This window comes from Dryobates pubescens, unplaced genomic scaffold (genome assembly GCF_014839835.1).
Source record: "Dryobates pubescens isolate bDryPub1 unplaced genomic scaffold, bDryPub1.pri scaffold_120_arrow_ctg1, whole genome shotgun sequence".
Lineage (NCBI taxonomy): Eukaryota > Metazoa > Chordata > Aves > Piciformes > Picidae > Dryobates > Dryobates pubescens.
In genome coordinates, this window is record NW_026530711.1 from 1 (window position 1) to 27,396 (window position 27,396).

Sequence of the window (27,396 nt, forward strand, 5' to 3'; positions counted from 1 at the left end):
AGTGAGGCTGGGGAGAGCCTGGCACAGGCTGCCCAGGGGAGGCTGTGGCTGCCTCCTGCCCTGGAGGTGCTCAGGGCCAGGCTGGATGAGGCCTGGAGCAGCCTGGGCTGGGGGCAGGGGTCCCTGGGCACGGCAGGGGGCTGGGGCTGGAGGATCCTGCAGCTCCCTCCCAAGCATTGCATGGTCAGAAGCCTGCTGGGGGGAGGCTGAGCCCCTGGGAGGGGAGAGAAAGGAGCTGGGCTGAGCTGCAGGCTGCTGCTGGGGCTGCAGGGCTGCAGGGGGGCAGCTGGGCTGAGCTGCAGGCTGCTGCTGGTGCTGCAGGGGGGCTGCTGCTGGGCTGGGCTGCAGGGCTGCTGCTGGGGCAGCTGGGTTGAGCTGCAGGCTGCTGCTGGGGCTGCAGGGGGGCTGCTGCTGGGCTGAGCTGCAGGCTGCTGCTGCCAGGGCTGCTCCCAGCCCTGCTGTGACCTTCCCTCTCCCCCCTCTCTCCCTGCAGATAAAGTACCACGAGGAGTTCGAGCGGAGCAGGATGGGTCCCAGCCCCAGCGAGGGTGCTGAGCTGGAGCGCAGGAACTCCCAGGAGAGCGCCAACTACAGGAGAGCTCCGGAACAGCAGCACCAGCAGCAGCCACAGCACCTCCAGCCCAGCAGCCCAGGCAGGGAGGGGGCTGGGAGGAGGGGGCTGGGAGGAGGGGGCTGGGAGGAGGGGGCTGGGACTGCCCCCGGGGGGGCGGTGGTGGAGTCCCCATCCCCGGGAGGGCTTTCAGAGGTGCTGAGGGAGCAGAGCCAGAGGAGGGCAACCCAGCTGGGGAAGGGGCTTGGAGGAGCAGCTGGGGGGGGGAGATGGAGCAGAGGAGGCTGAGGGAGAGCTCCTTGCTCTCTGCTGCTCCCTGGGAGGAGGTTGGAGCCAGGGGGGGTTGGGCTCTGCTGCCTGGAGCCAGGAGGAGAGGAAATGGCCTGGGCAGGGGGCCAGGGCAGGCTGAGCTTGGGCTTGAGCAGCAACTTCTGTCCTGCAGGGATGGCCAGGGGCTGGCACAGGCTGCCCGAGGGGGGAGGTGGAGTCCCCAGCCCTGGGGGTGGGCAGGGCAGCTGGGGGCTGGGGGTTGGTGGCCACGGAGGGGCTGGGGGTGGCCCTGGGAGAGGTCTCCTCCAAGCCTCTGCTCCCTGGCCCTGGGGCAGCAGCTGCCTGCTGCTGCTCCTCCTTGCCTTGGGGCTGTGCTGGCAGCTTGGGCTCGGTCTCACAGCTCCCTTCCAGCCCCCAAAGCCTTTGCCCAGGGGGTCTGTGTGTCCCCCCCCAGCCCCTGCCTGCTCTGACAGCCTCCCCTGTGCCCTCCCCTGTGCCCTCCCCCAGCCTACCAGCAGCAGCAGCAACCTCCCCCCCAGTCCTACAGCTACAAGGAGCCAGCAGCCCCCAGCTCCACGCAGCGCAGCGCTCCTGCCGGGGGGGTGAGTACCAGCTGGGGGCTCCCAGTGCCCCCCCGGGGGGGGCTCCTCCCCTGCACCCTCCCCAGCCCCCAGCCCCAGCTGGACTCTGCTCCAGGTGACCCTGCTGGGGCAGGGGGGCTGGGAGGGCCCCTCCAGGCTCCCCGGGGGCAGGGTCAGCTCTGCTCAGCCTCAGCCCCGGCCAGGGGAGGAGGAGGAGGGAAGGGGCTGCCCGGGGGCAGGCCTGGGGGGGGCGCTCAGTGGCTGCTGCCCACAGCCCAGGGAGGTGCCCAGGCAGAGCCTCCTGGCTGCAGGGCAGCTCCCTGAGGCTGTGCCAGGGGAGGGGCAGGCCCCTGGGGAGTGCTGCCCCGGGGGGGGGGGGGGCTGGAGGCAGCTCCACTGCAGGGGGGCAGCAGCCTGGGGGAGGCCCTCGGTGCCAGGGCTGAGTGGGGGAGATGGGGCTGGGGGAGATGGGGCTGGGGGAGATGGGGGTGGGGGAGATGGGGGTGGGGGAGAGGGTGGGCTGGTGAGCTGGGAGCTCTCTTCCAACCTGGTTAATTCTATTCCCTTCTCCCCCTCCCTCCCCTCCCCTCCCCTCCTCCCCCTCCCCCTCCCTCCCTTCCACCTCCTCCCCCCCTGCCCCCCTCCCCTCCCCCCCAGAAGCGTTTCCGGGCGGTCTATGACTACACAGCCGCGGATGAGGACGAGGTCTCCTTCCAGGACGGGGACACCATCGTCAACGCGCAGCAGATCGACGAGGGCTGGATGTACGGCACGGTGGAGCGCACCGGCGACACCGGCATGCTGCCGGCCAACTACGTCGAGGCCATCTGAGCCCCGCCCCCGGCCCCGCCCCCCGGCCCCGCCCCCGCGGCTCCGCGTGAGGCTGGGGGAGGGGGGAGGGGGGAGGAGGCTCTCCTCTCTCTGCCCTTTCTCTGCGCCTCCCCAGCGCCCCTCAGCTCTGGGGGGTCACCCACCCAGGGGGGTCACCCACCCAGGGGGATCACCCACCCAGGGGGGTCACCCACCCAGGGGGATCACCCACCCAGGGGGGTCACCCACAGTGGATGCCATCCCCACCCCGGGTCACCCACCCCGGGTCACCCACCCCGGGTCACCCACCCCGGGTCACCCACTGTGGATGCCAACCCCCCCCCCCCCCCCAGATCACCCACCCCAGCTGACCCACTGTGGATGCCACCCCCACCCCTGGCATCCCCCCACCCACTTGGTGCTCCTCCAGCCAGCCCCTGGGGGGTTTCTCCTTGGTGCCACTTTGGCTTTGCTGTGCCTGTTGGCACCGAGGGGGCGCGCTGGGAGGGGGGTGAGAGACCAAACTGCTGCAGCTCTTTCCCTTCTCCTTTGGGTCTCCAGCCCAGCCTGGGCCCCCCCCCTGGCACCGCCTGGGCAGGGGGAAGCAGCTGGAGCTGGCAGGAAAGGGCAGGAGGAGCTCCCTCCTTAGGACCAAACGCCCTCTGCCCTGGCAGGGGTGGGCAGAGGGCAGTGCTGGGCATGGGTGAGGCTGGCAGCCTCCCCCCGGCCCCCCTCCAGCTCCTCCCTGCAGCCTGAGCTGCCCTGGGGCCTCAGAGCAGGAAGCCCTCCAGGAGGCTGCTCCAGGCAGCCCTGGGAGCTGCCTCTGCTGCTGCTGCCCTGGGCCCTGGCTGCCCCCTGCCAGCTCCCTGGGGCTGAGCTGGGCACCGCTGGTGCCAGGCCAAGGAGCTGCTGGCTGCAGCTTGGCTCTGCCTGGAGGCTGCTGGGGCTGAGCTGAGCTCCTGCTGCCCTGCACTGAGGAGGGGACACTGTGACACTGAGACCTCATGTCCCATCCCCCCTCCACCCTGCCCTTCCTCCCTTCCTTGCTGCAGCTCTGCCTTGGGGCTGGGGGGAGGGGGGGGGTCTCCTGCACCCCACATTCTGGGGCAGCTTCCCCCCCTCTGCAGTGGCTCTGCTCCCCCAGAGCCTTCCTGCTGTCCCCCTGCTGCTGCCAGGCTCTGGGGGGAGCCTCCTGAGCCCTGCTCTGGGGAGCCAGCAGGCTCAGCCCCCCTCACCCCCACCCCTGTGCCTCTTCTGAGCCTCCTGACAAAGACCCTCCCCCACCTCTGCCACCTCCCTGGGGACCACCCTGGCTGCCTGTCCCCTGCAGCAGCTGGGTTCTGAAGGGCAGAGACTGGAGCTGGGCACCCCCTGAGCCCCCCTGCACCTCCAGGTGGCTGCTGGGGGCCAGCCCTGCCCTTGGCACCATGGCTTGGACCAAGAGCTCAAAGCACTTCCCTGGCCTCTGCCCCTGGGGGCTCCACAGGTCCTGGAGCTGGCTGGGGGCAGGAAGAACTGGAAGCCTGGGCAGGGGGTGGGGGGACAGGAATTGGGCTGCCTCCAGTGCCCCCCACTGCCCACTCCTGGGGCAGCTGGAGGGGGGACCCCTGCCCTTGCCAGGCTGCCTTGAGCATTCCCAGAGGGAACCTAGGGACCAAAGGGGCTTGGGCTGAGACATTCCTTGGCTCTCTCTTGGGGCCACATCCCTGGGGGAGGTGGTCTTGGAGAGGACCTCCCCCTCCCCCCCCTCAGCTCCTGCCTGCAGCCTCCTTCCTCACAGCACGTGGGGCTGGGGGGGGACTGGAATTAGGGGAGGGGGAGAGAGGGGATTCCTGGCAGGGCTGGGGCTGAGCTTTCCCTTTGCTGAGTCCTTGCCCAGCTGGGAGCAGGGAGGGGAGGAAAGGCTTGGAGTGAAGCCTGGGGAGGGGGGCACAGGGGGCAGCCTGGGGGGGCACAGGGGGCAGCCAGGGGGGGCACAGGGGGCAGCCAGGGTGGAATTCCTGGGCTGGGCAAACCTTTGGTGCTAAACCAAACGAGCACAAGAGCAGGGCAGGGGTGGGGGGGGGGTGGGGGTGGTGTCTGCTGCATCTCCCCTTAGCTAATCCTCTTCTTTAATCACCTTCTTGGCTGGGAATTGGGGGAGGGGGCGGGGGGGGGGAAGCATTAATGTGAATAAAACCTTTTTGTAATGGACCAAACCCCCCCAGAGGAGCTCTGGGCTGGGGGCAAAGAACTTCTTTGGCTCTTGGTTTTTGTAATGCTACCTTGAAACCATTCTCCTGAGAGGCTCTGCCCTGCCTCCCCCTCTCCCCCTTCCCCCTCCCCCTCTCCCCCAGTCCTCCCCATGGGAATAAAACAAAACCTTTTTACTGCTTCATTTCCTTCTTTCATCTCAGCATTTCCTTTTCCCCCTTTCTCCCCTTCCTCCTGTTCCTTTTCCCCCTTTCTCCCCTTCCTCCTGTTCCTTTTCCCCCTTTCTCCCCTTCCTCCTGTTCCTTTCCCCCCTTTCTTCCCCTTCCTCCTGTTCCTTTTCCCCCTTTCTCCCCTTCCTCCTGTTCCTTTTCCCCCTTTCTCCCCTTCCTCCTGTTCCTTTTCCCCCTTTCTCCCCTTCCTCCTGTTCCTTTTCCCCCTTTCTCCCCTTCCTCCTGTTCCTTTTCCCCCTTTCTCCCCTTCCTCCTGTTCCTGTTCCTTTTCCCCCTTTCTCCCCTTCCTCCTTTTCCTGTTCCTTTTCCCCCTTTCTCCCCTTCCTCCCCTTCCTCCTTTTCCTTTTCCCCCTTTCTCCCCTTCCTCCTGTTCCTTTTCCCCCTTTCTCCCCTTCCTCCTTTTCCTGTTCCTTTTCCCCCTTTCTCCCCTTCCTCCTGTTCCTTTTCCCCCTTTCTCCCCTTCCTCCTTTTCCTTTTCCCCCTTTCTCCCCTTCCTCCTTTTCCTGTTCCCCCTTTCTCCCCTTCCTCCTTTTCCTGTTCCCCTTTTCTCCCCTTCCTCCTTTTCCTGTTCCCCCTTTCTCCCCTTCCTCCCCTTCCTCCTTTTCCTGTTCCCCCTTTCTCCCCTTCCTCCTTTTCCTGTTCCCCTTTCGATTTATGCACTTTTTCCCCTCCCCCCTTTTGGCCTTTATTTTGGGTTGATTTTTGGGGTGGTCCTTTTTGGTTTCCACTGCTGCCAAGCACGGGAAGGGAAGGGGAAGGGAAAGGAACTACTTGAAGAGCTGAGTTGCTTCTCCTGTTGTCAAACTGCCCTCACCCCTCCCAGCCTCCCCTGCTGACTGAGCTCAGAAAGTTTCCTTCCAACTCCTGTGGCTTGCTTGAGGCTTTTTTCCGGGGGGGGCTCCTTGTGTGGCTCCTCTGGGCTCTGCTTTGGGTTTATTTTGGTCACCAATAAATAAAACACCAAGTTTCCATCCTTTGGCCTTTTTTGGGGTGGTTTTGTTTGGTGCTGGTGGTTGTTGTTGTTGTTTCAGGAGCAGCCAACTGCTGCTCCCCCTGCCCCTCCTCAGCTCCCCAAATAAACAGCTCTGAGTTTTTACCTGCCCTTTGTGCTGCCTCTGATTGTGGTCCCTGCTCCTCTGCCTCTTTCCTTCCCTCTTTCCCTGCTCCTCTGCCTCTTTCCTTCTCTCTTTCCCTGCTCCTCTGCCTCTTTCCCTCCTCCTCTGCCTCTTTCCCTGCTCCTCTGCCTCTTTCCTTCCCTCTTTCCCTGCTCCTCTGCCTCCCTCTCTCTTTCTCTCTGCCTCTTTCCTTCCCTCTTTCCCTCCTCCTCTGCCTCCCTCTTTCCCTCCTCCCCTTCTGTCTCTCTCTCTCTTTCCCCCTCCCCTTCTGCCTCTCTCTTTTTCCCTTCTCTCTCTCACTCTCTCAGGGGGTGAGGGTGGAGGTCGTGGCCGGCACTGACATCCCCTGGAGCTGACCCTGGGCAGCCTCTTCCAACCCCTGACCACTCCTGCAGCACAGAACCTGTTCCTCATCTCCAACCTAAGCCTCCCCTGGCACCGTTTCAGGCCCTTTCCCCTCCCAGGCAGGAGAGACCAACCCGACCTCACTGCAGCCTCCTCGCAGGGAGCTGCAGGGAGCAAGGAGGTCTCCCCTCAGCCTCCTTCCAGGCCAGCTGAAGGTGCTGGTGACACAGAGCAGGCTGCTGCCTTACCCCAGCAGCCCCAGGCTCCACGAGTTGAGGTTTCAGAGCGGTCCTGAGGGAGCAGCGCAGCCTGGTGATGGCCAAAGCTCCTTCGGGCTCCTCTCCCCGTCGGGCCGGGCCCCCTCCCAGCTCCGACTGGGGGCTGCACCCCTGCGAGCAGCCCCACAGCTGGGGCAGCGCTTTGGGTGGGGAGAAGCTGGGGCAGAGGAAGCCTCTGGCTGGCAGCTGGCGGCTCCCGGGAGCTCTGCTGGCGAGGTCCTGAGCTGGGCAAAGCTCCTCCGAGCCCTGCCGAGGCTGCAGCCCCGTCTGAGCGCCTGGGTTTAGCTCTTCATTTCCCCTCCTGCCTGCTGGAAGAGCAGCTCCGGCATCGTCCCTGCCTCCCGAGCGGAGCCAGCTGAGCTCTGGCCGGCAGGGGAGCAGCAGCAGCAGGAGGAAGAGGAGGAGGAGGCAGCCGTGTGCCCAGCATCTCCTCTCCGGGCCGAGAGGAGCCATGCTGGATATCTTCATCCTGATGTTTTTCGCCATCATCGGCCTGGTGATCCTCTCCTACATCATCTACATGCTCTAGGGCCGCGCCGGGCGGGATGCAGCTCCCCCTGCAAGCCTGCTCCAGGTGAGCTCCCGCTCCTCGTTCCCAGCAGGATTCCGTTCCCGGGGATGGGGGAGGGGGAGAAGGGGGGGTGGGGAAGGGATATTTTGGGGCTTTAAGGCTGTTGGTTCGGTTGCTGCTCCCTCCGCCTGCCCGCGGCTCAGCTGCCTCCTGCTCAGGGCTGGAAGGAGGGCACGGGGGGGGAGGGGGCCGGGGGGGCAGCCCCGCGGCTGCTGGGGGTCTCCCTGCAAGGATTTCTCGGCCCCGCTGCCCTCTGGAGCCCTGCAGCAGCAGCCCAGGGGCTTTTGTTCCTGAGAGGGAGAGGAGGAAGCCAAGGGAGAGGCAAAGAGGGACCCTGGCTGCGCCGTTTGAAAGGAGGAGAAGGGAAGGGGCGAGGGGGTCCCGGTGCCTCTGCCCACCCTGGAGGGGGGTGGCTGCCACTGGCACCCTCGGCAGCATCCTGGGGCTCCTGCAGCTCTCGGGCCCGGCTCAGATCAGCCTCTCCCTTCTCTCCTTTCTCCCTCCACCTTTTTCTTATCTCCTTTCTCTTCTCCTTTCCCCTCCCTCATCTCTTCTCTTTCTCCTCGATCACCTTTCCTCTCTCCTTCCTTTCCCCTCTCCTCTCTCCTTCCTTTCCTCTCTCTCCCCTCTCTCCCCTTCCTTCTCCCCTCTCTCCCCTTCCTTCTCCCCTCTCTCCCCTTCCTTCTCCCCTCTCCCCTCTCCCCTCTCTCCTTTCTCTCCACAGCCACCGCCTGCTCCCTCTCCCTCGGAGCCTTCTGGAAACACCTTAATCCCTCCGGGACCAGCCGGCTGCCCCCCAGCTTTGCTGGGGGAGAAGGAGGGAGGAATGTGGCGGCCGGGGAAGGGGCAGCGCGGTGCCCTCCCACCGCCCAGCCCCGGGGCCGCTCCCGGTGACGCCGGCGGCGTCCCGGGGGGACAGGGAGGCTGCCGCCCTCCCCCGGGGCCGATGCGAGCTGCCGAGCTCGGGCGTCTGGGTTTAATTTTAGCCAAACCTTTCTATTTTTAGTGCAAAATGCCGAAGGAAGCCAAATAAAAGAGAGGAAAGAGAGCGGCGAGCGGGGGGGGGGGGGGGGGGGGGGGCGGCGCCTCGCTGGTGGCGACTGGAACCGCGTCCCAGGGCAGAGCTGGCGACCAAATCCAGCCCCCCGCCAGCCCCCCGAGCCGTGAGCCCCTGGCAAGGGATGCTCAGACACCTCAGTGCCCCCCCGGCATGGGCAGCAGCTGCTGGAGCCGGGGGGAGGGGGAGGGGAGGATCCCTGCCCCAGGCACCGTGGGGTCCACACCAGGCTCTGCCCAGCTTGGCTCAGCCTCAGGTCCCCTCCCCTGTGGTCAGCTCCGGGGGGGAGCTCAGCCTCAACCTCACCGTGGGGGGGAAAAAGGAAGCTGTGGAATGCGATGGAAATTCCTCTGGGATGGAAAGAACCTCTCAGAGCTCAGCTTCCCCCTGCTGGCAGAGGGCTCCCCCAAAACCTCTGCCCAGCCTGGGCCAAGCTCAGCCCTGAGCTCCCCCAAGGGGAAGGGGGGGGGCAGGGGGGCAAATCCCTCAGGGCTGAGCCCTGGAGAGGTGGCTCAGCTTCTCCTCCTCCTCCTCACTCCAGCACCAAATAGAGGAGGCAAAAAGCACCCCAGGAGCTGGGGATGCTCTGGGGGGATCTGGGGATACTCTGGGGGGGATGCTCTGGAGGGGGCTGGGTCCTGCTCTGGGGGGAGCTGGGGATGCTCTGGGGGGGATGCTCTGGGAGGATGCTCTGGGAGGAGCTGGGTCCTGCTCTGGGAGGAGCTGGGGATACTCTGGGGGGGATGCTCTGGAGGGGGCTGGTTCCTGCTCTGGGAGGAGCTGGGGATGCTCTGGAGGGGGCTGGGTCCTGCTCTGGGAGGAGCTGGGGATGCTCTGGGAGGATGCTCTGGGAGGAGCTGGGTCCTGCTCTCAGCAGCCTCTGCCTGGGGAGGGCTGGGGCTGATGTCAGCATCCATCAGCAGTGGGCATGGAATGGAAACTCAGCTGAGGGGGAAGCCAGCAGCAAGCATTTCCTCATCCCCCAGGAGCTCCTCTCCCCTCTGAGGGCCTTCCAGACCCCCACTCCCCCCCAGCTCTGAGGAACCATCCCCTCCTCCGTGCCCCACAGCAGCCAGCCTGGAGGGGCCAAAAATCAGAGGCTCATGGAATGGGCTGGGAGGGAAGGGAGCAGCTGGGCAGGGTGGGCAGAGAAGGGCAACCAAGCTGGGGAAGGGTCTGGAGGACAGGGCTGGGGAAGGGGCGCTGGGGGGGGGGGGGAGCTGGGGAAGGGGAGCTGGGGGGGGATTTGGTCTGGAGAAAAGGAGGCTGAGGGGGAGACCTCTCTGCAGCTCCCTGGGAGGAGGTTGGGGTGAGCTGGGGGTGGTCTCTTCCCCCCCCCAGGATCAGCTGATGGGGAAGGGGCTGAAGCTGTGCCAGGGGAGGCTGAGGCTGGAGAGGAGGAACAAGTTCTGCCCAGGGAGGTGGTGGAGTCCCCAGCCCTGGAGGCGTTCCAGGAACCTGCGGCCAGGGCCCTCGGGTCCGGTGCCCCTCGGAGGCCTTTCCCAACCCCAACACTTCCACGGCTCTGCGATGGCTGCCCGGGAGGACGGGGGCCGTGACAGCCACCTCCCGGCCGCCTCCGCCTGCCGCTGCGCTCCCGGCTGCTCGCTGCGGCCGTCGGAGGTCACCGCCCAGACGCCAGCTCCGCTGCCGGCTGCCCCCAGCCCCGCTGCCGGCTGCCCCCAGCCCCGCTGCCGGCTGCCCCCAGCCCCGCTGCCGGCTGCCCCCAGCCCCGCTGCCGGCTGCCCCCAGCCCCGCTCCCGGCTGCCCCCAGCCCCGCTGCCGGCTGCCCCCAGCCCCGCTGCCGGCTGCCCCCAGCCCCGCTGCCGGCTGCCCCCAGCCCCCGCGGCGTGAGCGCAGCACCGCCCCGGGAGCGCTCCCGGGGGCAGGACGAGGCGGGGACGGCGCCGGGGGAAGCTTTCCGCCTCCTCTGCCATCTACCGGCGCGCTTCGGTCCCGGACCCGCTCCCGGGCGGCCTCCAGCCCCGCCGGGGATTGTCCTCTCCACGCCGCGGCCCCAGGGGATGCTGCCGGTGCGAAGCGCTCCGCAGCCGCTGCCCGCTGCCCGCTGCCCGCTGCCCGCTGCCCGCTGCCCGCTGCCCGCTGCCCGAGCCGGAGCCAGCGCGGCTGGGAAGGGGCTCAGCGCTCAGGGCGGTGCCTGCAGACGCAGCCTGGCCCCGCAGGAGGGTCGGAGAGATGCCAGCCGGTGGCAGGTCGATGACATTGAGGCCCTGGTTGTGGAGCCTGGGGGGAGAGCAGCCCCCGAGGGGAGCTGAGCAATGCTCAGGGAGAGCAAAAGGCTGGGGGGCGAGAGGCTGGGGCCAGACCCTGCTCAGTGGTGCCCAGGGGCAGGGCAAGAGGCTGGGGCCAGACCCTGCTCAGTGGTGCCCAGGGACAGGGCAAGGGGCACAGAGTGGAGCCCAGGAGGCTCCATCTGAGCAGGAGGAGAAACTCCTTTGGTGTGAGGCTGCTGCAGGCCTGGAGCAGGCTGCCCAGGGAGGCTGTGGAGCCTCCTGGTGTGGAGGCTTTCAGGACCCCCCCCTGGGTGTTCCTGGGTGCCCTGCCCTGGGTGCCCTGCCCTGGGTGCCCTCCTGGGGCAGAAGGGTTGGAGTGGCTGAGCTCCAGAGGTGCCTCCCAACCTCCTCCCTGCTGGGACTTAAGGCCTAGAAAGGCCAAGAGGCTTTGGCAGCTTGGTCCTTCCAGCAGGCAGAGAGGGGGGAAGGTTCCCCTGTGCCTTGGCTGCCAGGCAGCTGCAGTTTGGGGGCAAACCTCTCAGTTTGCTCAAAACAGGGCTGCCAGGACCCCCCCCTCCTGCTCCAGCTGAGGGCACAGCCCCTGGAGCCCTGGGGCTGCAGAGTGTTCAGGGCTGGGGCTGGGGGGAGGCTCTGTGCTGCTGGAGTGCTGCCTGTGCCCCCCTGCCCTTCCCCAGGAGAGTGAATGCAGCCAAGGGTGCTCCCCGGGGGGCTGGGGGAGCATTCCTCAGCTGGAGGACACTCAGCAGAGCAGGAAACCAGGGCAGGCTTCTGCTGCAGCTGCAGGCAGCTCCGCTGGGAACTGCAGGCACTTGGTGTTCCCAGCCCACAGGCCTCAGCCTGCTCCCAGCCTGGCCCAGGCAGCAGCAGGCAGCTCTGAGGGAGCTCTGAGAGAGATGTGAGCTCCCCAGCACCACCCCCAGCTCCTTCTCCCTGCTGCCATCCTCAGCTCCTTCTGCTGCCACCCCCAGCTCCAGCTCCCCACTGCCACCCCCAGCTCCTGCTCCCCACCACCCCCAGCTCCTGCTCCCCACTGCCACCCCCAGCTCCTCCCTGCTGCCACCCCCAGCTCCTTCTCCCTGCTGCCATCCTCAGCTCCTTCTGCTGCTACCCCCAGCTCCTCCCTGCTGCTACCCCCAGCTCCTCCCTGCCACCCCCAGCTCCTTCTCCCTGCTGCCATCCTCAGCTCCTTCTGCTGCTACCCCCAGCTCCTTCTGCTGCTACCCCCAGCTCCTCCCTGCCACCCCCAGCTCCTCCTCTCTGCTGCCACCCCCAGCTCCTTCCTGCTGCCACCCCCAGCTCCTGCTCCCCACTGCCACCCCCAGCTCCTCCCTGCTGCTACCCCCAGCTCCTTCTGCTGCCACCCCCAGCTCCTGCTCCCCACCACCCCCAGCTCCTGCTCCCCACCACCCCCAGCTCCTGGGCAGGAATGCTAAGGAGGCTTTGGAGGTTGCTTTGCAAAGGGTTAAAGGTGAAGAGTGCAGCAGGAGCAGGCTGGGAAGCATCAGCAGGTGCTGGGGGGGGTGGGGGTGCCCCCCATGGTCAGGTAGAGGATCTCCTTGTGGAAGCTTGCTTGGGCATTCATGAGGTGGAAGAGGTTGAAGAAGCTGCTGTCCTCTCCCTCCCCATCTCCTCCTAGGGCACAGAAACCATTGCAAGGTGGTTGGGAAGCTCAGGGACTCCTCCTGGGGGCCTGGCACAGGTGGCCCAGGGAGGTTGTGGGGGGCCTGGAGGTGCTCAAGGCCAGGCTGGGTGAGCAGCTGGGGGGTGGGGGGAGCAGGCAGGGGGTGGGAGCTGGCAGGGGCTGGGAGCTGGCAGGGCTGGGAGCAGGCAGGGGGTGGGAGCTGGCAGGGGCTGGGAGCTGGCAGGGCTGGGAGCAGGCAGGGGCTGGGAGCTGGCAGGGGCTGGGAGCTGGCAGGGGCTGGGAGCTGGCAGGGGCTGGGAGGAGGCAGGGGCTGGGAGGAGGCAGGGGCTGGGAGGTGGCAGGGGCTGGGAGCAGGCAGGGGGTGGGAGCAGGCAGGGGCTGGGAGGTGGCAGGGGCTGGGAGCTGGCAGGGGCTGGGAGGAGGCAGGGGCTGGGAGCTGGCAGGGGCTGGGAGCAGGCAGGGGCTGGGAGGTGGCAGGGGCTGGGAGCTGGCAGGGGATGGGAGCTGGCAGGGGCTGGGAGCTGGCAGGGGCTGGGAGCAGGCAGGGGCTGGGAGCAGGCAGGGAGTGGGAGCTGGCAGGGGCTGGGAGCAGGCAGGGGCTGGGAGCTGGCAGGGGCTGGGAGCTGGCTGGCCCCAAAGGCCAGGGGCCCCTGGTGGCTCACCTGCCAGCACTGCCTGCAGCATGTCCATGGCCATGTGGGCAAAGGCATTCTCCACACACTGCAGGAAGTTGTTCCTCTCCCCTGCAGTGGCAAAGACCTTGCAGACCTTCTGCATCATCTTGACAGCCCAGTCCATGCAGTAGAGATCCTTCTCACAGACCTGCCCCGTGGGAAGCCACCACACACAGCATCAGCAGGGGCTGAGGCAGCTGGGGGGAGGTCAGCCTGCAGCACAGGAGGCACAGGGGAGGACCTCCTGGCTCTCTGCAGCTCCCCAGGCCCAGGGGAGGACCTCCTGGCTCTCTGCAGCTCCCCAGGCCCAGGGGAGGACCTCCTGGCTCTCTGCAGCTCCCCAGGCCCAGGGGAGGACCTCCTGGCTCTCTGCAGCTCCCCAGGCCCAGGGGAGGACCTCCTGGCTCTCTGCAGCTCCCCAGGCCCAGGGGAGGACCTCCTGGCTCTCTGCAGCTCCCCAGGCCCAGGGGAGGACCTCCTGGCTCTCTGCAGCTCCCTGAGGGGAGGCTGGAGCCAGGTGGGGAGGGTTGGGCTCTGCTCCAAAGGGAGCAAGAGACCAGAGGAAAAGGCCTCAGGCTGCAGCAGGGCAGGTTTGGGTTGGCCATGAGGAGCAATTTCTACCCCAGAAGGGTTGTTAAGGCCTGGCCCAGGTTGCCCAGGGGCAGTGGTGGAGTCCCCAGCCCTGGGAGGGGTTCCAGAGCCCTGGAGCTGTGGGGCTGAGGGCCAGGGCTTGGTGGTGCCCCTGGGTCAAGGCCTGGCTTGGATGCTCCTCTTGAAGCTCTCATCCAGCCTTAGCAATTCCCTGAGCCCATGAGCCAAGCTTAAAGCTTAGGATGAGCTCCTGAGGGTGGGGAGCAGCTGCAGCACAGCCTGGGGGGGCTGTGGCCTGGGGGGGGACACAGGGGTTGCTGCTCCACCTTCTGCTACAGAGCCACAGAGCTGCTCTGCCTGGGGAAGGCCTCCAAGGCCACTGGGTGCAAGTCTCCTCCTCCAGGCCAGGCTGGCAGGGAGCAGCTGGGCAGGGAGCAGGGGGTGGAAGGCTTCCAAAGCCCTTGCTGGGCTTCCCCCTGCCAGGGGGGAGCAGCAGGGGGGCAGACAGCAGGGGTGTGAGGGTGAGGAGCCAGCAGGCCCAAGCCCACCCAGCTCCACACTCACCAGGGTGAGGAAGACCATCAGCCTGGCCAGCTCCACAGCTCTGCCACTGACAGCCCTGCTGGCCAGGAAGGTGAAGCAGAGGCTGTTGCCAGCGAGGAGGAGCAGCCGAGCCTTGTTCTCCAGCAGCCACCGGCGAGGAGCCGCTGCCAGGCACAGCAGGAGGCCCTCAGGCACTGCCCCAGGGCTGCCCTGCAGGCTGAGCCCTGCCCTGAGCCCTGCCCCCTGCCCAGGGGCTGCCCTGCAGGCTGGGCCCTGAGCCCTGCCCTGAGCCCTGCCCTGAGCCCTGCCCAGGGGCTGCCCTGCAGGCTGGGCCCTGAGCCCTGCCCCCTGCCCCCTGCCCAGGGGCTGCCCTGCAGGCTGGGCCCTGAGCCCTGCCCTGAGCCCTGCCCTGAGCCCTGCCCAGGGGCTGCCCTGCAGGCTGGGCCCTGAGCCCTGCCCCCTGCCCCCTGCCCAGGGGCTGCCCTGCAGGCTGGGCCCTGAGCCCTGCCCAGGGGCTGCCCTGCAGGCTGGGCCCTGAGCCCTGCCCCCTGCCCCCTGCCCAGGGGCTGCCCTGCAGGCTGGGCCCTGAGCCCTGCCCTGAGCCCTGCCCTGCCCCCTGCCCAGGGGCTGCCCTGCAGGCTGGGGGGTGGAAGGGACCCCCGGAGAGCTTGCAGCCCAAGCCCCCCCCGGGCCGAGGCAGGGCCCCTGCAGAGGTTCCTCAGAGCTCCTCAGGGGTTGATGGAATGGGCTGGAAGGGAGCTTGAAGCTCAGCCAGCTCCAGCCCCCTGCCATGGGCAGGGACACCTCCCACCAGCACAGGCTGCTCCAGCCTGGCCTTCAACACCCCCAGGGAGGGGGCAGCCACAGCAGCCCCCCTGGGCGAGCTGGTGCTGGTGGCTCTGGGGGTCAGCCTCTCCCCCAGCCCCCAGTGGAGCTGTTGGGGTCCCCCAGCAGCCTTTGGGCTCTGTCTCCAGCCTGGGGTCTCCCTGCAGCCCTTTGGGCTCTGTCCCCAGCCTGGGGTCCCCCTGCAGCCTTTGGGCTCTGTCCCCAGCCTGGGGTCCCCCTGCAGCCCTTTGGGCTCTGTCCCCAGCCTGGGGTCTCCCTGCAGCCCTTTGGGCTCTGTCCCCAGCCTGGGGTCCCCCTGCAGCCCTTTGGGCTCTGTCCCCAGCCTGGGGTCCCCCTGCAGCCCTTTGGGCTCTGTCCCCAGCCTGGGGTCCCCCCTGCAGCCCTTTGGGCTCTGTCCCCAGCCTGGGGTCCCCCCAGCAGCCCTTTGGGCTCTGTCCCCAGCCTGGGGTCCCCCCAGCAGCCTTTGGGCTCTGTCCCCAGCCTGGGGTCTCCCTGCAGCCCTTTGGGCTCTGTCTCCAGCCTGGGGTCCCCCTGCAGCCCTTTGGGCTCTGTCTCCAGCTTGCACACAACCTGGGCAGCATCTCCCCCTGGCCACGAAGCTGTCAGGCCCCCATGGAGCCTGGGGACAGCTGGCAGTGAGGAGGGGCAGCAGTGCTGAGCTCCTCTCCCCCTCCAGCTGCTGCCAGTGGGACGCTGCTGCCCCCAGCTGCCGGGGAGCAGCTTCCCAAGGTGCCTGCAGCCCTTGCCGGGCGCTGGGGGAGGGCCTGGAGCCCCTCTGGCCGGCTGGCAAAGCCCAGGACAGACCTGAGAGCTCGTCCAGCAGGCTGACGACGTCGTCTGCAGTCCACTCGCTGGGCTCTGCGTGGTGCAGCAGCTCGATGGCCCCCGCCAGCCCCTTCAGGCTGCTCTCGTCCGCCGGCCCCTCGCTCATTTTCTGCCACACCACGTGCCCTGGGGGAGGGGGACACAGCGGTCACAGCGGCCGGCAGGCGGCACAGGCAGCCGGGGAGGTGCTGAGTGAGCCCCGCAGCAGGGCAGCAGCAGCCCCGGGGGCAGGGAGAGGCTCTGCAGCTCTCTCCCCCCGGGAGGGGGCGGTGGGGACTGCAGCAGCGCTCCCAAGGGTGGCTGGAGGGAGACTGAGGCTGCTCAGGGGGTGAGGAAGGCTCTGATTCAGCTTCCTCAGGGCATAGCAGAGCTGCTGCTTGGAGGTGTGCTGGAGCTCAACCCTGAGCCAGAGCAGGGCAGAGGGGGGGAGCAGAGGCGAGAGAGCAAAGCAGCACAGAAGGGGTTGGGCTGGGAGGGAGCTTCAGGAGCAGCCAGCCCCAGCCCCCTGCTATGCCCAGGGACCCCTCCCCCCAGCCCAGGCTGCTCAGGGCCTCATCCAGCCTGGCCCTGAGCCCCTCCAGGGAGGCCACAGCCTCCCCTGGGCAGCCTGTGCCAGGCTCTCCCCAGCCTCCCTGCCAGGAGTTCCTCTCTCATCTCCACCCTCAGTCTGCCCTCTGCCAGCTCCAATCCATTGCCCCTCCCCCTGTCCCTCCCAGCCCCTGTCCAAAGCCCCTCCCCAGCTCTCGGGTGCATGGATGAGGCCTTCCCTGGCTGCCCTCCCCCCCCGAGCCCCCCAGGGCTGCTGAAGCAGAGCCTCTTGGGTTTCCCCCTGGGGCAGGGGGGTTGCCTTTCCCCCTGCCCAGAGCTGGGGTTGGCAGCAGGGCAGAGGTCAGCCCCACTGGCAGGGCCCAGCCTGGGGCAGTGAGCCCCTGCTGCCCACACTGCTGACCATCCAGGGAGGACACTGGCCCAAAGAGGAGGTAGAGCAGCCGAGCCTGGTTGACAATAGGCCATGGCTTGAGGAGCAGAGTCAGCCAGAGGGCAGAGTCACTTCTGTGCCTCCAGTGGTTCAGCAGGGCCCTCCTGCAGTACAGCCTGACCCTCAGCTCCAGCTTCCTGGCACTGCCTGGGGGGGGAAAAGGAGAAAGAAAAGGACCCAAAAGCATGGGGAAGGTAAATCCATGAAGCCTGCTGCAGCCCAGCTGGAGCTCTCTTCTGGTGCAGAGCAGGAAGGAGGGAGAAGGATTTGCTTAAGCTGCCCCCTGAGATCATCCAGAGGGATTTAAGGGCAATGCTCAGCTGCTGCTTCCTGAGCTGAGCTGGTCTGGCTGCCATGGAAGCACAGGACCCCCCCCCAGGCTCATCCTGGCCAAGCCCCCTGCACTCAGCAGGGACTCCTCCAACCAGGGCAGGTTGCTCAGGGCCACATCAAGCTGGACCTTGAATGTCTCCAGGCAAGGGACCTCAACTACCTCTCTGGGCAGCCTGCCCCAGGGTTCCCAGCCCCAGCTCCTGCAGCCTGTGCTTGTAGGAGAGCTGCTGCAGCCCTGGGAGCCTCTTTGTGGCCTCCTCTGGGCCTGCTCTGCCACTGCCAAATTGATCTCTGTGAGGAGCAAAGGCTGAGAGCCTGCAGAGGAGCAGCCCCAGAGGGCAGCTGAGCAGTGCTCAGGGAGAGCTAAAGGCTGGGGGGGCAAGAGGCTGGGGCCAGACCCTGCTCAGGGAGAGGACAAGAGGCAAAGGGCACAAAGTGGAGCCCAGGAGGTTCCACCTGAGCAGGAGGAGAAAGTTGTTTGGTGTGAGGCTGCTGGAGGCCTGGAGCAGGCTGCCCAGAGAGGTTGTGCAGAGCTCCCAACCCCCCCTGGGCACTGTGCCGCTGGGCAGGCTGCTGGGGGAGCCCTGCAGGGGCAGGGGGGGGTTGGGCTGGGGGAGCTCCAGAGCTCCCTTCCCACCTCCAGCACCACCCTGGGGTTGGTTTGTTGGTAGAATGATTCAGAGCAACCTCAGCACCTCTCAAGACCTAGAAACCTAAACACCTCTGAGGATCTCACAACCCAGCCACCTCTCCTCCCCCCTGCAGCAGGTGTCAGTGAGAGCAGCTCTCCCCTCTGCCTGTGGGGAGGGGCAAAAAGCTGCCTCCACTGCATGCAGGCCAGGGCTTGGCCTTGCTGGAGCCAAGAGAAGGCAGATGAGAGGCAGGAGAGCTTTGGTGCTGCCAGGCTTAGCTGAGCTCAACCATCCCCCAGTCCTAGGCACACTCTGTCTGCAGTCATCAGGACTCTGCCTTCCCCACCCCAGCACACTCTGCCTTTGGAGGCCTCCTGCCTGCCTTCCTGCTGACCTGGTTTGCTGCTGACTACTGCCTGGACCTTCCTGGGTAGGTTGCTGAGCTCACAGAGGAAGTTGAAGACCCTGTGGCACTCCAGCTCATCCCAGCCTGCTGTTAGGGTCTGAGGAGTGCAGAAGAGAAGAGGAACGAGGCTGAGCCAGAGACTGAGCTGCAGAGGCCACCTCTGAGCTCAGCTCAGTGCAGCCCTGCCCTGTGACCCATCAGAAGGTGCTGTGCCCAGGAGCCTGGCAGCAGCTCCCTGCTGAGGGAGGGAAGCCTTTGTCTGCCAGCCAGCAGCTGCCCTGAGCTCTGCCCTGAGAGCTTTGGTGCAGCCCAGGCTGCAGAGCTGCTGCTGGGCTTCACCACCCAGGGCCAAGGTTCTCCTGCTGGAGCCCTGCAGGGAGGAGCAGCCAAAGGCATCTGCTAGAGAGCCAAAGATCAGAGCAGCAAGAAGCCCCTGGAGCTCTGCAGCACACAGAAGCAGTTGGGGTTTGGGGTGGGTGTGTTTCCAGGGCCTTCACAGCTGCAACCTTCACCCTCTGAGCCTCCAAATGCCTTCCCAAGGGGCTCCAGGTGCCTCTTCTGCTAGGAAAGGATTGGCTGCTCTTTGGTCTTCCTCTCCCTTTGGACAGGCTGTGGAGGGCTGAGTTGCTTCTGATTCACCTGAAGCTAGCAGCCACACTCTGCCAGATGATTTACTTCCCAGCTAAGCCTCTCTCTGCTCTCCATTCATCAACTTGAAGCCCTGCAATGAATTCCTGCCTCCCCCTAGCCCTCTTCTCCCCAGGCCTTCCCCAGATAATGAATTGCTCCTCCAAAGGCAGCCACCAAATCCAGAGCCCAGGAGCTGCCAAGAGCCACAGCAGCCAGGAAGGGAAGCCAGGGGGGAAGGGGTGGGGAAAACGCAGCCCCGAGGCTGAAAGCCCTCTCAGGCTTCCCAAGAGCTTGCAGAAACCAACCCCCCACCCCCCAGGGCTGGTTTCTGGCCACAGAGACACTGTACCTGCAGGAACACCCCATAGCACTGCAGCCCCAGGCACTGCAGAGGGCTTGGGCAGCCACTGAGCTTGAAACAGGAGACCTGCCAAGAGCCAGAGGTTGGGAGTGGAGTTAACCCCTAAGGCAGCAAGCAGAACTCCTCTCCCTGAGAGAGGTCTCTGTGCTGCTGGTGGGCAGCAGGGGTGGGCAGGGAGAGGTCTCCCTTCCCTTCTTGGGAGAGGGGATCTGTGGTGGCCTAGCACTGAGCTCAGAGCTGTGGCCAGCCAGGGAGGGAAAGGTCTCCAAGAGCCAACCCTGCTGTCAGCAGAGTAAAATCCCCCTGCAGAGCTGAGCTCTGTGAGGAGCAAAGGCTGAGAGCCCCTGGGGCTGAGAGCCTGGGCTGGAGCTGCTCTGGGTTTGGGTTTCCTCTCTGCTGAGTGCAGGAAGAAAGGATGGGCAGGGGGGGAGAGGAAAAAGCTGCCCCTCATCAAAGGCTTCCTGCTCCAACCAGAGCTCTCCCTGCACACCTTCAGAGCTGGCACCACCCTGGGTCTTGCTCAGAGCTGAGCTGTGCCACAGAGCCTGCTGCAGAATGGGTCCCTGGAGCCCAGGGGCTTCCCCCTGGCCAGGAGGAGGAAGAGGCAGCTGTGGTGGCTGCTCCTTCCTGGGGGGACTCACTCCAGGACGTCCCTGACCTTCTGGGCTCAAGGGAGGCTGCTGGGGAGAGTCCAGGGCAGGCTCTGAAGATGCTGAGGAGCAGCTCTGTGAGGAGCAAAGGCTGAGAGCCTGGAGCAGAGCAGCCCCAGGGGGGAGCTGAGCAGTGCTCAGTGAGAGCTAAAGGCTGGGGGGCAAGAGGCTGGGGCCAGACCCTGCTCAGGGGTGCCCAGGGACAGGGCAAGGGGCACAGAGTGGAGCCCAGGAGGAGAAAGTTGTTTGGTGTGAGGCTGCTGGAGGCCTGGAGCAGGCTGCCCAGAGAGGCTGAGCAGAGCTCCCAACCCTTCCCTGGGCACTGTGCTGCTGGGCAGGCTGCTGGGGGAGCCCTGCTGGGGCAGAGGGCTTGGATGACCTCCAGAGGTCCCTGGAGACTCTCTGCACATTTCTGGCAGCCCACAGGCTGAGAGGAGGCTGCAAAGCAGTGCTGCTGGGCTGTGGAACCTCTGCAGAGGGCTGCACTGCCCCAGGCTTCCCTGCTGGTAGGGAGGGGCTGATTGCCGATCGATGAGATCCATTCTGCAGCCCTGCTGACCTCCAGCGCCGGCGCTGTGCCGCCAAGGGGGCTGGGAGAGGGAGGGCCAGGTGGAAAGGGGAGGGAGGGAGGGGGAGGTGGCCTCACCTCTGAGAGGGTCCTGTGTATGAACTTCAGCCTGTCCCTGGTGGGCAGCAGCAGGGTGCAGCGCTTCAGCAGCAGCCCTGTGAGCAGCACAGAGGCATGGAGCAGACTGGGCTGGCAAAGCCCCCCCCGGGATCATCCAGCCCCAAGCACCAACCCAGCACCACCGTGGCCCAGAGTGGTTCTGAGCACCCCCAGGGGTGGTGACTCCACTGCCTGCCTGCTCCAGAGGCTGAGTGCAGGGCTGTGGCACATCCATGGCAGAGTCAGGCCGTGGGGATCTGCTGCTGGGGGGCACAGCCAGCGTGGAGCCACGGGCTGGGCTGTGGGGGAGGCAGCTGCAAGGGCTGCAGGGGAGCTGGGGAGGGGAGCTGGGGCAAGGCTCTGTCGTGACAGGGGGAGGGGCAGCGGCTGGGAGGCCTGGTGGCTCTGGGCAGGAGCTGTCCCCTGCCCTGAGCAGGGGCAGGCTGCCCACAGCCCAGCTCCAGCAGGCTGGCCAGCAGTGCCTTGGGGGGACAGCTGGGGTCGGGGGCTTCAGAATTGGGCTGGGTTTAAGGCTGCAGCTCCCAGCCTGAGGGATGGGAGGGAAGGCAAGGGCCACAGCCTGGGCTGCTGCAGCTCCCAGCCTGAGGGATGGGAGGGAATGCAAGGGCCACAGCCTGGGCTGCTGCAGCTCCCAGCCTGAGGGATGGGAGGGAAGGCAAGGGCCACAGCCTGGGCTGCTGCAGCTCCCAGCCTGAGGGATGGGAGGGAATGCAAGGGCCACAGCCTGGGCTGCTGCAGCTCCCAGCCTGAGGGATGGGAGGGAAGGCAAGGGCCACAGCCTGGGCTGCTGCAGCTCCCAGCCTGGGGCCTTGGGCAGCTCCCAGAGGTGGAGCCCAGACAGCCTAAATTTGGAACCACCTCCTGCCGGGAGCTGAGCCTCTGCCCAGCCCCTGCTGAAGGTTTCAGAGCACAAAGCCAGCCCAGGGCAGCCAGAACGTCCTTGCTTCACTCTCTGCTCCAGAGCTGGGAGGGTCTGGAGCCATTTCAGGATAATGAACCTGTTCTGAGCCTGAGGGTCCCCAGCAGGGCCCAGCTGCTTGCTGCCCTCCACCAGCACGTGGAAAGGCTCTGGTGCAGCCCTGAGGCCAGGGCATGGGCAGGAGCTTCACTTCAGAGGCAGCTGCAGGACTGCTGTGGGGCCATCCCCTCGGTCCCTTTACTGACCCATCACAGAAGCAGCCTTTGGGCTCCTCTCTTAAGTGCTGCCATCTGCATCAAAAGGGTCACCTAGAGATCTGTAGTGCTCCACGATGGGGGATCCTCCTCTCTTGGTGGGGGGCTGAGGGCTGTGGAAGTCTTGCAGCAAAAGCCTTCTGTTTCCCGAGGAGCTGGAGATGTAATTAACGAGGTGGCCGCTGATGCTTTTCGACACCATGCTCAGCATGCTGATGTCCCTCACTGCAACAGCAAAGCCCAGCCCAGCTGTCAGTCCTCTGCTGCGAGGAACCTGCTGGGCACCTCTCCAGAGCTTCATCTTGTTATAGAGTTTTATTAAACACAACACATCACCGAATAGAAAATTTTGGCAATTTATTAAGTAACAAGGCAGGAGCAAACACAGCGCTGGGCGACAGGGGAGTCTCCGCTCCGCCAACTGCCGCGCTTAACACGAGTTCCCGTCCCCTTTTATAATTCCTCCTTTGATTGACGCCCTCCTTCTCGAAACTTCGTGGCTCTACTCTGCGCATGTGCACCCAGTCTCTTCCAGGTCTCCCCCGCCTCCCGCTGGTCGCAGCGACGAAGATCGGCAGTTCCCCCCCCAGCCGCTCCTCAGGTGACAGCCCCGGTCCCACCCCGTGGGCATGCCCAGGCATGCCCATACACACAGAGCAAGGTTTTATGAACAAAACTAATCAGATGGACAAAACCAATCAGGATGTACATCCCATTCTATCACAATTCCCCCTCTGTCTTCATCCTGATTTGTTTTGTCCATTATATGTAACATAACCAGCACCCCTCAAACCAGGGCACATATAAAATCCCGTCGGGTTTAACATCTGATTCAGTATTAGTCATAAAACAGTTGATAACCAAAACCACTTGTAAGGACTATAAGGGTCTACAACATCAAAAATCCACTCCATGGTCCTGCTTTAAATGATTATTAGGGGTTCTTGATCTCCACTATTTTCTACTCCTCTGCCTCGCTCGTCGACTCGGGTGCCTCGAGCCACGAGGGGTGTCATCTTCTCGGCAGCAAGAGTATTCTTCAGGAGTCCCCAGAATAACTGTCTCTGTTATTTGTTACAGAGGTTTGAGGATTATGGAGGGATTTTCTGGTTATCTCACCCTTTGCCCTTTACAAAATATTAGATTTCAATGTTTTAACAAATACAGATGAGATTTGACTCAGGTCAGTTCTTTTTCTTATGTATAGTAAGCCGCAAGTCCCCTGGTCCTCGGGTGACTTGCCACTCTGGTCCTGAATCAAAGGCTTCCTTTTGGTCTGGTCCCCGCACTGGTCCTTTAATTCTGCTAGCATGTGTCCATCCCTTTTCCGCTGTCCAAACTGCGGTCTCTGTGGTTAACAGCACAAGGTAAGGTCCCTCCCATCGTGGAGCTAGGGTAGTTTCTTAATCAATATCCAATCTCCTGGTTGGATGCGGTGCAGTTTTAGGTCCAATGGGGCCCTTTGTGCCAAAGCCCCTTTCTTCCACAATTGTTCTCTATACCTCATCAAATTTGTTATATAAATGTTTAAGTCTTGTTCTTTTAGTACTGGATGATCCAGAGGTCTCTCAATATTATAGGGCATTCCATTCACACGCCTGTGCTGACCAAGACTTATTTAGTGGTCCTGACTCTATCACGGTTAACTCTTTCCCTTCAATTATAGCGTATCCTGACACCCGCTTTCCATCCACCACTCGAGATGATCCATGGGCGGATTTTTGTCTGTTAACTGACAAGCACTCATGTGTTAGGTTCCCTTCTCCGGGTGTCCCATACAAGAATTGAGCTAGGTTCTGTAGGGCGGTTACCTCCAAAGATAATTTGGGGGAGTCAAGCAGTATTCCTTCATATTTTAGAAGGCGGGAGTCCGTAATCCATTTTTCTGCCTTTTGCCGCAATATCCCTCGGATATTGTGAGGGGATAGTACTCTCAGCTCTCCATTCAAGGTAATCTTATTAGCCTCTTCAACAAGTAACGCACATGCCACTATGGCCTGTAAACAAGTAGACCATCCTCGACTCACTGGATCCAATAATTTAGATAGGTACCCCACAGGTTTCTTTCTCCCCGCCCAATCCTGGGTTAGTACCCCATACGCAGTTCCATCTTCTATATTTACAAACAAGTAAAAGGGTCTCTTTGTATCCGGTAAGCTCAATACCGGTGCATTGACCAAATCCTGCTTCAATTCATCCAAACTGTTTTCATCTTCTTTACTCCATTTCAATAATCCTTCCTGACTTAATTTGTTATACAGAAACTTTACCTTTGCACTATAATTTGCAATCCATTGTCGGCAGTATCCAACAAGCCCTAATAATTGCCTCACCTGCCTTTTATTTCTGGGAGCTGGCATCTCCAAAATTCCTTTTACCCTTTCGGGGTCTATCTTCTTCTCCCCCTTTCTAAGATAATGCCCTAGATACTTCACCTCTTCCTCAACAAACTGTAATTTGGCCTTTGACACCTTCAATCCCTTTACACTCAAAAAATTCAATAACTGAATACTTTCCTCACGGACTTCTTCTTCCGTGTCACCGGCAAGGAGTAAATCATCTACGTACTGGACAAGAACCACCCCTTCCCTGGTCTGGTATTCCTGTAAGATTTGCTCCAAAGCTTGTCCAAACAAATTTGGGGATTCTGTAAACCCCTGGGGAAGCACCGTCCACCTCAACTGCTGCCTTCGATGCGAGATAGGGTCTTCCCATTCAAAGGCAAAATAATCCCTACTTCTTTCATCTAGGGGACATGCCCAAAAGGCATCTTTCAAGTCTATGACACTATAATATTGTTTTTCTGGACCCAGTCTACTCAACAAAGTATATGGATTAGCTACCACTGGAAAACGAGCAACGGTTCTTTTATTGATTTCCCTTAAATCATGCACTAATCTGTATGACCCATCCGCCTTCTTCACAGGCAAGATGGGGGTATTGAAAGGGGACATACAGGGTTCTAAAAGACCCTTGTCCAAAAGTCTCTCTATCTCCGGTTGCAGTCCTGCCTTTCCCTCAGGGGAAATGGGGTATTGCTTTATACGCACAGGAACTTCTGGATCCTTAGTAATAACTGAAAAAGGGGTTATATTCAATTTTCCAACACTTTCAGGGGTGTACCAGACCTCTGGGTTAATCCTCGCCTCATCCTCCACCCTTAAGGGGCAAAGTCTAATCTTTATTTCCTTATTCACTACCTCTATGTTAATACCTAACTCAATAATTAAATCTCTACCTAGCAGATTAAAATCCGCTTCTGGAACTAGCAAAAAGTTTCCTACTCCTATCCTTGAGTCTGTCTCTATTAACACATCCTTTATTACTGAGACCGTAAAGGGTTCGCCCTTAGCTCCCACTACTTGAGCCACTTCCTTAGATAAACTACAACCTTTTGGTAATTTTTGCACAGTTGATCTTTCAGCTCCAGTGTCCACTAAGAACTCAACCTCCTGTTGCTGGGGACCAATCTTCAATTTTATCAAGGGCTCCTGATGTCTCTGGGTCCCCAGCAAATAGAGCCCCTGACCCCTCTAATCTTCCTGAAACTCTTTTTCATCCTTTAATCTTTTCCTGCACTCCCTCTTAAAATGCCCTTTTTTCCCACAGTAATAACACACAAAAACTTCTCTCCTTTCTGCCGACATTTCCTTTTCCCCGCCTTTGTCCCCCACCCGATCTCGTCCTGTAAGAAGCTCCAGCCTTTTCAGCCTCCTTAATCACCGCTATCATTATCCTAGCCTGCCTGCGCTGACTCTCCTCGTCCCGTCTTAAAGGTGTCTGAGGGGGAGGGGGCGGGTGCCGGAACGCTCTTAAAGCGGCGATGGCCGCGGTGAGGCCCACAGGAGAGGCGCTTGGAAGGGGTTTAAGGAGAACCAAGCTGGGGGGGGTTATTTGGGGGAGGAAGAATTAATGACTCCTCCTCCTCCTTTCTATGTTTAATCTCTCACCTCCTGATTTACCTGAGTTTTATCATTCACCCACAGATTAAGTCTCAGCTTCACCCAGTCTTCCGATGACCCAAACATTGGCCACAAAACATTTGGGGAGATTTCTTTCCCTCCCCAAATAACCGCACAGTAGTGAATAATTTTTTCCTTCGTCTTGTTTTTAATATTTGGGTAATGTTCCCAATTTTCCAACATGAATCCTAACGGACTGTCCCCCGGAATCGGGGGAAGTTCTATAAGGGTTAAGGACTTGCTTCTCCCTTGTCCCCTCTTCTGGAGTACCCCTCAATCAATCGATGTTCAGTCGCTTCCCCTGTTTCGTGGCTCACGCTCTCGCGAGCAATGAGAACCGCACTACTAAGGGTCCACACTCGCTTGGGGAATCCGAGCTGCCGGTTCCCCTCTCACACTCACACACAGTCACTGCAACTCCAGGATCCCTGACCCAGACCGAACGGTTCCCGCAATTACTCACGCATCCCGCGTCTTCGTCCGGACCTTTGTGCACAAAGTTTATAGGGTCTGCCGGCTTCCCTTTGCTCCTGTACCTTGAATTTAGGTTCGTCGGTACAACCAGGGTGAGATTGGACCACCAAGGCCACTAAAAAAAATCAAGTGGGGCGCCTCCTTGGAATGGTCACAAGCCCAACCACTTAAGTTGCATCCGAGTCACGGCACCAAATTTGTTATAGAGTTTTATTAAACACAACACATCACCGAATAGAAAATTTTGGCAATTTATTAAGTAACAAGGCAGGAGCAAACACAGCGCTGGGCGACAGGGGAGTCTCCGCTCCGCCAACTGCCGCGCTTAACACGAGTTCCCGTCCCCTTTTATAATTCCTCCTTTGATTGACGCCCTCCTTCTCGAAACTTCGTGGCTCTACTCTGCGCATGTGCACCCAGTCTCTTCCAGGTCTCCCCCGCCTCCCGCTGGTCGCAGCGACGAAGATCGGCAGTTCCCCCCCCAGCCGCTCCTCAGGTGACAGCCCCGGTCCCACCCCGTGGGCATGCCCAGGCATGCCCATACACACAGAGCAAGGTTTTATGAACAAAACTAATCAGATGGACAAAACCAATCAGGATGTACATCCCATTCTATCACAATCTTACCTCCCCAAGGGGCCCAGAGTGACCAAGAAACCCCCAAGCTCACCCCTGCTGCTCTCCTGCAGCCCTGGGGACTGAGGAATAGTTTCTCAGAGGAGCATGAAGTCAACAGGGCTGGAAAAGACCTTCAAGATCGTTGAGTCCAGCCCTGACCCCAGCACTTCCAGGGCAACGCTAAAGCCTCAGCACCACAGCTCCCCAGCTGGGAAACCCCCTCCAGGCATGGGGCCTCCTGGGCAGCCTCCTCCAGGCCTTCAACACCCTGGCGGGGAACAAAGCCTCCCCCTGTGCCCAGCCCCAGCCTCTCAGAGTCTCACCTGAGAGGTAATTCAGCACCATCTGAAAGATCTCTAGTGGCAGTGTCTGGAAGTAGCCCAAGGCAGAGAGGCCCTGGGGGGCTGCGTCCAGGCTGCCGCAGCTCTGCCCGGGGCGCCGGCTGCTGCGCCGCTGCCTCCGGCTGCCGCCCGCCGTGGCTGCTGCCATCCTCCTGCCCAGCCCAGACACCACCTGGGGAGGGGAGAGCAGAGGGAGAGGCTGCTGCCATCCTCCTGCCCAGCCCAGACACCACCTGGGGAGGGGAGAGCAGAGGGAGAGGCTGCTGCCATCCTCCTGCCCAGCCCAGACACCACCTGGGGAGGGGAGAGCAGAGGGAGAGGCTGCTTCCAGGGGAGGGGAGGGAAGGGGAGGGGGAGGGGAGGGGAGGGGAGGGGAGGGGAGGGGAGGGGAGGGGAGGGGAGGGGAGGGGAGGGGAGGATAGAATAGAGTAGAATAGAATAGAATCAGAACAGAGCAGGGCAGAACAGAACAGAATCAGAGCAGAACAGAGCAGAGCAGACAAGAACAGAACAGAGCAGAACAGAACAGAGCAGAACAGAAGAGAGCAGAACAGAAGAAAGCAGAACAGAAGAGAGCAGAACAGAGCAGACAAGAACAGAACAGGGCAGAACAGAAGAGAGCAGAACAGAAGAGAACAGAGCAGAGCAGAGCAGAACAGAAGAGAGCAGAACAGAGCAGGGCAGAACAGAATAAAGCAGACTAGAACAGAGGAGAGCAGAGTAGAACAGGGAAGGGCAGAACAGAAGAGGAG

General features: G+C 62.8%; 2 protein-coding genes across 2 annotated transcripts; one reads left to right on the forward strand and one right to left on the reverse strand.

The window, feature by feature from the left end:
• Window positions 1-493: 493 nt before the first annotated feature.
• On the forward strand, window positions 494-2,285 carry LOC128899664 (LIM and SH3 domain protein 1-like; the record flags this gene model as incomplete). The annotated part of the gene is made up of 3 exons (XM_054179329.1): window positions 494-653; window positions 1,349-1,443; window positions 2,080-2,285. Coding segments are annotated over 3 exons (429 nt in total), but the record flags the coding sequence as incomplete, so codon positions are not given.
• A 7,882-nt stretch (window positions 2,286-10,167) lies between these two features.
• On the reverse strand, window positions 10,168-26,792 carry FBXO47 (F-box protein 47). Its single transcript, XM_054179330.1, has 11 exons — window positions 26,627-26,792; window positions 21,304-21,474; window positions 20,035-20,111; window positions 18,727-18,804; window positions 17,736-17,844; window positions 16,347-16,523; window positions 15,377-15,523; window positions 13,748-13,890; window positions 12,581-12,740; window positions 11,789-11,905; window positions 10,168-10,265 (listed from the first exon to the last, which is right to left on the reverse strand). The coding sequence occupies exons 1-11, from the start codon at window positions 26,790-26,792 to the stop codon at window positions 10,168-10,170; spliced, it is 1,443 nt and encodes a 480-aa protein (XP_054035305.1).
• Between the last annotated feature and the right edge of the window lie 604 nt (window positions 26,793-27,396).